Genomic DNA, 8,913 nt, shown 5'->3' with positions numbered 1-8,913 from the left:
CTGCACCCCCTGGACACAACCACGTGACTTATGCCTTCAAACCCACACGACACACCTGGGGATATACGTGCCGTCGTACACTCACCCCTGCCTCAGACGCCCGAGTGCCCCCTGTAAACCATCACAAGTGCTCTTACATACACACCTCGAGACACGTGTCCCAGACACTCCAGGGACACACCGGTGAACACACCTTCCTCTCCTTCCAACATGTACATGCCTGAGAAATGCCCGTGTCGTCTCACACACTGACCTCCACGTCCGCTGACACTCCCACGCGACTGTCTCTCCCATCCGTAACTGACACACGAGTGGCCTCAGTGTCCTCCACATACACACAGCCCCCTACACCCGTCCCCGTCACGCCCCAGGCCGCTCTCCTGGGGCTGCCCCACCAACAGCCTTTGGGGGTCGGGAAGAAGAGAGTGTAGCTCTGTAGCGCTGGGGACATGCTGGGCTATGCACAGCCCCTCAGTCCCCATGGGGCTTCCAGTCTGCCACAGAGCTCCCCCGTTCCCCAGAACACACACACCCATGGACTGGGAAAAGAAACAGATCTTTAAGCACCTACTATGTGCAAGACATTTCATAGCCACTGCTACATCTAACCCCAGCAACATCGATAAGTACACAGGCTCAGACAAAGGAGACATCTCCCCGGGGTCATGCTGCTAGAAAGCGGCAGGGCCTAGATTCGAACCAGCTCTACCTGACCCCAAAGTGGAGGGCTTCTTTCATTGCAGCGGGACTCAAAGAAAATGTCAGGGGTGAAGGCCCCACAAGCGGCAGGGGAGACCAGGCTATAGAAATGGGGGGTGGGGGCTGCTCCTTACCCTAAATCCCACCCAAACCTACCCACCTCTGTGGAAGCAAATCACTGGCCCCTCTGGGAGGAAGGGACCTAACTGGACCTGGCAGGTGGGGCAGGGAAGGGCTGAGTACAGGCCGAGGCTGCCATCTGCTGGACAAACTAGACCCAGGCGCAAAGGCGGCCAGGAAGACGAGCTCAGGTGCCATCCAGCCTGTCAGTGCCCCTGCCCCCACCCCCACCCCTGGCGACTCCCAGGGCCAAGTGCATTTATGTCCTTGCTCTCCTTCCACACTCTGCAGCCCCGTGCCAGAAGGGAGAGGGATAGCTGGGGAGACTGAGGCCCTGAGGGTCACTCGCAGGGCAGGGGCAGGGCTCTGAAGCGCTCAGGCCTAGCATGGGGCTAAGCATCGCAGGACACAGAATCCTCTCCACCGCCCTGCAAGAAACAATTGGAGCCGCTCACGTACAGAGGAGAAGCCTAGGCTCAGGGGCGTCAAACCACTCACCCCGAATGGCATGGGTGCAGGGCTGGACTCCTCTACAGCCTAATACCTCCTTCCTACCATGAATCTCATATGAGAAGAAGAGGAAAGGGGGCCTCTCTCAGCTCTGCCTGCCCAGCCCTGACTGGCAACCACTCGCAGGCCACAACAGACTCTAATACCAGAGGCAGGGGCCCTGGAGGTGAGGGAGGCAGTGCGGGAGGGGAAGGTGAGGTCTTCAGGGGCCCTGGCAAAGGAAGAGGTGCCAACATGCAAAGCCTCCCCACCACCCAGTATACAGATAGGAAGACTGAGGCCTAGAGGAGTCAGTGGTTTACTGAAGGCCTCAGGACAAGGGGGCGGCAGGGCTGGAAGGAGACCCCGAGGCTGCTGACTCTGTAGCCAAGGGAGTCTGTCCACTGCAACAGGCTCCTGTCATCAAAGCTTGCCTATCCTGGGTGCCCACCCCCACGTATGGCAAATGGGAGGGGGCTTATGGAAGTTTCTAGAATAAGGCCTGCCACTTGACAAGTGCGTATGAGGCTTTTTCCTGGGGTCAGCTAAGCAGAGCAAGGCTTTGAACCTCAAGAAATCACTCATTATGTGACTTTGGGCAAAGGCTTTCACCTCTCTGAGCCTCAGTTTCCTCATCTGTTAGGGGATTTACAACTTCCTCCTAGCAATGTTATGAAACAACTGAGTCTCGAGCACAATAAATGCCAACAAACTTAACTCTAGGGGAAGTCTGCCCTGGAGGCTTATGTTTACACACCCACCCACACACACACTCTACCCTTCACCAGATCTGGGGCAGCGGACATTTCCTCATTTTAGACACTCATGACCCAGGGGTGGGGGGCACAGGGGTGTCACTGTGGTCAGCCTGGCTTAGCACGCAAAAGAAAGTACCGAGTCAGGAAAAATTATGGGAAAGGGGATGTGGGATTCGGGGGGTGCTGAGAGGAGGGGGCCTCCCAGTCTGCTCTGGGCCCTCCTTGCTGGATCTACTCTGACACGGTGTTCTCCTGCCTGGGAGAAGGGACGCAAATTTGAGGACATCTCTGCGACCAGACCAGAAACTTCCCATCCCCAGGTGAGGCCAGGACCCCTGTCCAGGCAAGAGCAGTGGCAGGTTTCCCCCACCAGCTTCCTGAATCATGGCCCCAGGGACAGCCTGATAGGTGAGAGGAAGGAGGGTCCCATCCCTGCTGAGCTAGGTGCTCAAAGAGACCCCACTCTCCATCCATTATGTTGTCCCAAGGGCTGAGGGGCCTGCGGAAGGGAGGTAGGCAGCGAGGGAGGAGCCCTGGGGAATGAGATGGTAAGGGGCTAAGTAGGCCAACTCAGCTCGCTCCCCATCGAGCTCCTTCCCCAGGATGGACAGGGGATCCAGCTCCTGGCCCCCCCTTGGACTAAACCTGCTGCTGCTCCTGCTGATACTGCCATTTGGGGGCCAGGCCAGTGCAGAATGCTACGGGATCCCCGGAATGCCAGGCCTGCCCGGGGCTCCAGGGAAGGATGGGCATGACGGACTGCAAGGGCCCAAGGGTGAACCAGGTGAGTCTGCTGGCCTGGTGGGGTGGGCGTCACCTATGGCTTGGGGGCAGAGGTCGGGGTGTAGGTCTAGGGCTGACCAGGGGAAAGGAGGACAGCAACTCGATGGCAAGGAGTGCGGTCCCTCCTGCGACACCTGCTCCCAGGGCAGAGTCCAACTCTCACGGCAGGTGTAGCCCCTCTATCCTCAGAGCCCAGGCCTCAGGTCTCCCGTTTCCTCCCCTAATGGCAGGGAGAGAACACAAGCACCTGACCCCGAAGGCGGCAGGGAGAATCACAGGATGTGACCCATGTGAAACCTTTGGCAAACTCTGAAATGCTAGGCTGCTGTTTTATTACAACCCCTCTCTTACTTGCCCAACAACATGAACCCCTGGGGGAAGGTGGGACCCACACAGTGAATGTATACACTGCACATACAGCCAGGGTTCAAATCCCAGCCCCACCACTTCCCACCCTGTGACTTTGTAGAAGTTACTTAACCCTGCATTGCCTCTGTTTCCTCATCTGTAAAATGGAAACATGGGAGTCTTCAAGGAAGCTGTGAGGATTAAATAAGTTTAACACAGTATTGAGCACATGGTACTTACCGGGTGAGCGTAGGCTATGGCTATTATTGCTGTTATCATCGTTTTTGTCAGAGATCTGTGCTCTCCTCCCTCCCTGGGATCTGGATAGGTAGAGGGGTGGGGAGTGAGCAGTCAGGGTCACAGCCCCAGAATCTTCCGCTGGAAATTCAAGGACAGGCCCCATCAAGAGTGAAGTGGGCTGAGGACATGAGTGACGCCGGTGTTGGGCAAGACTGGTGTCTGGGGGGGGCCTCGCTTGAGAGTGGGTGCATACCAGGAAGCTGGAGTGTGTCTGGAGGTGGCGTGTATGATGCTGGGGTGGGGTTGGGCAGAGGTGATGGGGCATGGCTGGGGGGAGAGTATGGGGGCCAGTGGAGAAGAATGTCCTCAGGAAATGCCTCACTGTCTTCTTCCCCCCTGGCAATATTGTGGAATTTTACCCACATTCCAGAAGGAATTCTCCAGTTCAGGGTGAGCTGAATGAGGACCCCAAGTCTGGCATTTTTCAGGACCCTGTGCTTCAAGCTGCCTCTGGTCATCTCACTGCTCAGGATGGCTGAAGACCACCAATTTTTGAGCTCCTACTTACGCCAGGCACAGTTCCAAATGCTCTACATATATTTGGACAGATAAAATTGTTAACTCTATTTTGCAAATGAGGAAACAAAGTGTTTTGAAGAACTGATTTACTCCCATTTTATGAATGTCAAAGCTAAGTTTTGGAGAGACTGAGCAATTTTCCTGAAGTCACACTGTAGAATCCTGTCCAACTCCAAAGGCCACTCCCTTAACCGTTACCTTCCACGGCCTCTCAGGCCCCCTCCCTACTGTGTCCTGCCCCTCCCAATTAGTTACTGGAAGACATCTGAAAGGATGACCCAGCGTCCTGACAGCTATTGCAGGGACCTGGCATTACAGAGCACTTCCTATGAGGTGCCCTCCACATGCATTCTCCCATCCCACTCTTCCAGTTGTTCTGTGGGATCCGTTCTATTATGCCCTGATCTCAACTGGGCAAATCGAGGCTCAGGGAGGGGAGGACACCTGCCCAGTGTCAAGCAGCTTGAAGCCTAGGTCTGCTGGATCCTGATCGTCCACTCCTAACCCTGGGACCTGAAAGAGTCACAAGGCATGGAGAGGACCTGTCACAAATAGGTCTGCACAGACACCCATCCCTAAGGAAGTCAGAGGAGGAAGCAGCCATGAGGGCAGGAAGGGGTGGTCAGAGAGGGCTTCCTGGAAGAGGAGACTGGAGCCAGGCCCTAAAAGACAAGCATGGTTTAGACGAGGAGAGAAAAATCTCACAGGAGCTCAGATAATCAGGGTGGTAACAAGAATCAGACCTTTTGACTAAAACTCAGCCCCCTTAAGGGGGCAGCTTCTCTGTGGCTCCATCCAGTGGTTCTCATGTGCTGAGCTGGCCAAGGGACAGATACAGGTTTGCTGAGGCTCTGAAGCTTATAAAAATGTTGAGGGCCCTCTTTATGAAAAACACTACAACATGAGGGACACATTTGATTACAGGGGGGGTGGTTTTACGCAAATCTACACATGCTACAAAATTGTATCAGAACTATACACACACAAATAGCGTGTGTAAAAGTGGGGCTCTGTGTAGTATACAAAGGTCAGTTTCCCGGTTTTGATATTGTGCTTTAATTATGCAAGATGAGCCACTGGGAAAAACTAGGTGAAGGGCACATGGCACATCCTTGTCTTTTTTATTTTTCTGCATATTCCTGTGACTCTGTCGTTATTTCAACATAAAACGCTGAAAAACATTATAAATATAAAATTAGGCAAAAGATCAATGCAAGTTAATGGGACCTGAAACTGAAGTTTCGTGAGCTTTCCAGGAAATCCATCTCTGACCAATCTTCTGATTTTTGTCAAGAAAAACTAAGGACCTAGACTTTTAGGTGAGGTCTGAATTTGTTCATGTTGGGCTCCAAATGAATAGTTTGAAAACACTGTGCAGGCCAAACCGAAGGTATCTGAGGCCACACGCTGTCTGTGGGCTGACGGCCGTGGCCTCTCACATGCTGAGATCTCACCCAGCTCTGGTATCTCCTGAGCTAGCTAGGTCTACCCTCACTGTCACAAAGGCCAAGAGACAGGTGCCATAGCCAAGGGCAGAGGGCAAGTCTGAAGGGAGGCAGGGCTTGAACTAGAGTCTCCCTCCCCTCTGGCCAGCATAGAAGATACTCCCTCCTCCTTATTCCCTACACACTGCTCCCAGGTGGATGGTCCATCTAGGGGAAGGAGGTTCCAGAGACCCAGCCCTGGTGGTGTGGCCGCTGGAGGGTCCATCCAGGGTCCCTCTTCTCTGTCTCCAGCCCCATCATTTCCTTCTCACCTGCTCTCTCCCCAGGAATCCCAGCCATCCCTGGGACACGAGGACCCAAAGGTCAGAAGGGAGAAGCCGGCACACCTGGGTCTCCTGGGAAAAATGGCCCCACAGGACCTTCTGGGATTCCAGGGATTCCCGGACTCGCGGGACCCCCCGGGGAGCCAGGCGAGGAGGGCAGATACAAGCAGAAGCACCAGTCAGTGTTCACAGTCACACGGCAGACAGTCCAGTACCCAGGGCCTGGAAACCTGGTCAAGTTCAACACGGTCGTCACCAACCCCCAGGGGGATTACAACACGAGCACGGGCAAGTTCACCTGCAAAGTGCCCGGCCTCTACTACTTTGTCCACCACACGTCGCAGACGGCCAACCTGTGCGTGCTGCTGTACCACAATGGCATCAAGGTGACCACCTTCTGTGACCACATGTCCAGCAGCAAGCAGGTCAGCTCAGGCGGTGTGCTACTGCGGCTTCGGGAGGACGAGCAGGTGTGGCTGGCGGTCAACGACTACAATGGCATGGTGGGTACCGAGGGCTCCGACAGCGTCTTCTCCGGCTTCCTGCTCTTCCCTGACTAGGGGCGCAGGCCAGCGCCAGCCCCAGACCGCCCGACCTCCCTCAGCTTCCCTGCACGGACTTGCTATGCCGAATCCTCGCTCAGGCGATTCTCCCCACCTGATGGACTCCTTCTCCAGAAAGCCCACCCTGATACCCCGTGCCTCATGAGTTCTCTCCCTTCTCTGAGCTCCTGCAGGAGTCACTGCTTTGACATCTAACCAACACCTCTCGTATTGTCATTTGTTTTTTTATAAGTTTTGGAAGAGGCAGGGAAATATATCAATAAATGATGGAATCAAGAGATATGCATGGTTCTGATTCCTCACTGCCAATTCCTAAAAGAAGCAGGTCTCTTCATTGTTAGCCTAGCACCTGCCACAGCTGTCTGTGGGCTCTAAACTCAGACAGGGCATCTAGTTCGGGTTCAGTAAAGGTGGGTGCCAATTTTGAGACACTGCACCATTTGACCATTTGGGAGAGAGGTGCTCAGTGGTTGGAGGCTATACGCCATTCCCACGGGGCCAGCCGCTGTCACTTGTTTGGGTGAGAGGCACTGTTCACAGGTAAACAGGAGTGTGTTTGATTCCCTGACTTGTGTCGACCTATGTTGAATTTCAGTGTCACAGGAGAAGGTTGGGCTCAGGTAAGCCCAGCACAGACAGAGACCAGATATGCAATGAATTTGTGCCAAATTAATGAGTAAATTGGGGTGAATGCATGCATTAGTGGGTAAATGAATGACTAAAAGAGTAAATGAATGAGTGAACAAAAAAATAGCTAACATTATTGAGCACTTACTATGTACCAGGCACTATGCTAACCCATCCATTAAATCATTTAATACTCATGACCACGCTCTGAGGTGAGCATTAATGGGTCAGAGAGAGAGTCAGAATCTGTCTCCGGGACATCTATAGACTCCGGCAGCCCCCAGGAGACCATCTAAAACCACTGCTGCCCACAAGCTGTCAGGGCTTCACGGTGAGGTCCCTGATGGTCGGGCCTAGCTGCCACAATTCTGGCTGGAGGGCCAGGAGGCCATCAGCTGCAGCACTTTCATTGTGGTGACCATGCGAAAGGGTTGACAGTTCAGGATTGAAAAGATGAAAAAGTGTAACTTTCCTGTGCAGATTGAAGGTCTGACCTTGGAGCCCAGTGAGACCCACTCAGGCCTGGGACAACCTACCCTGGCCTGGCTGGAACCTCAACTTGGTTCCACAAAGCTCCATGGAGTTCACAGAGACACCAGCCAACTGAGATGGGCTGGGAGAAAAGTGGCTTGAGCCCAGCTCTACAACTACCTACATCCACTTGCACACCTTTGTTTCTGAAAGGGACTGTTCACACCTCTATGCCTTTGCCCATGATGTTCCTTCACCCTGCAGAGCCCCCACCCTTCACACAAATCCTCTGTTCACCTGGATACTACACACTCCACTGTCAGGATTCAGCAAAGATCACCTCCTCCGTGAAGCCTTCCCTGATGCTCTTCTTGGTGTCTCCATAGTGCCATGCACAGACTTAGACCCCAAACTCATGACACTTTAGAGCCCAGGTTCCCAAACTTGGTGAACAAAATTACCTACAGATTTATTTATAAAACAAAATACAGATTTCTGGACCCAAGGCTTTTTAATAAAGGTTTGGGGAAGATGAGGCTGTGGGTGAGTGAGCACTTTGCCACATGAAGCCGCTGCATGTAGTCCACCTGCCATACACTTACTCACTTATCGGTCTGCCTCCCACACTGGACAGTGAACATTTGTAGAGCAGGGCCTCTTTGACACATAGTAGGGGCACAGGAAAAGCGTCAGATGGGAAGGAGGGAGACACACACACACACACACACACACACACACACACACACACACAATGTGAGAGCCGAGACAAGGGGCCTATGCCAGGGACAGGACGGGGTCACGAGGCCACTCCGTTCACAGCTCCCTTCCCTCCACCACTTAGCAGACTGCCCGGCGATGTCCCAAGTGATACATCGCTCTTCTCATTTCTGTTTTGTTTAAAAAATCAATACACCGTTTATGTAGGTCACAGTGTCAGATCAGAAACCTGTACTTTAGAAACCACAATTTTGTGCCATTTTTATTTTCCATAATTGTTTTCCTGTGTTCCCTCTTCGTCAGGAGAGACAGGCCTTTGAAAATGCCACCGTCTGCTGGGCTGAGGGGAACCAGCCGAGGGTTTTTATGGGGGACAGGAAAAGAGGGGGTGGGAGTGACAGGAACCGGAGTGAGACACCCCAAGCTGCAAGGAATCTCTCATGTCGTTGAAGGGATTTAGGTTTCTTTTTCCACACTTTGTGGGGCTCACCCCTTCTCTATCAGGGAGGCAAGTCAGCAATTTCATGGGTACAGAGACCAGCTGGTTCCCACTCAGGGGCCAAGGCCCAGAGAACCTTAGATCCTGACCCCTAGTTCCAGGCCTCCCCCTAATCGAGGCATGGCTCCTATGCCCCAGGCTCCAAGAATTCTGTCTTCTCATATAAATCATACTGTTCCCAGGTTTGCATTGTGCCCACCGAGGGCTGGGCACTCAGCTGGGCCCCAGACATCCAGAGTTACCTCACTGGCC

At 53.6% G+C, this 8,913-nt stretch overlaps 1 protein-coding gene across 2 annotated transcripts; it reads left to right on the top strand.

Moving 5' to 3' along the window:
- The first annotated feature begins 2,232 nt into the window (after positions 1-2,232).
- On the top strand, positions 2,233-6,627 carry C1QC (complement C1q C chain). 2 transcript variants are annotated; one of them, XM_081055030.1, is made up of 3 exons: positions 2,233-2,386; positions 2,657-2,850; positions 5,788-6,627. In XM_081055030.1, the coding sequence occupies exons 2-3, from the start codon at positions 2,670-2,672 to the stop codon at positions 6,342-6,344; spliced, it is 738 nt and encodes a 245-aa protein (XP_080911156.1). In that variant the 5' UTR covers positions 2,233-2,386; positions 2,657-2,669; the 3' UTR covers positions 6,345-6,627. The 2 variants fall into 2 exon arrangements, with proteins under 2 accessions (XP_080911156.1, XP_080911157.1); XM_081055031.1 differs by having other exon boundaries at positions 2,235-2,386; positions 2,669-2,850.
- Positions 6,628-8,913: the final 2,286 nt, after the last annotated feature.

This window comes from Rhinolophus hipposideros (genome assembly GCF_964194185.1).
Source record: "Rhinolophus hipposideros genome assembly, chromosome: 8".
NCBI lineage: Eukaryota > Metazoa > Chordata > Mammalia > Chiroptera > Rhinolophidae > Rhinolophus > Rhinolophus hipposideros.
This window is presented reverse-complemented; position numbering and strand designations above follow the sequence as displayed.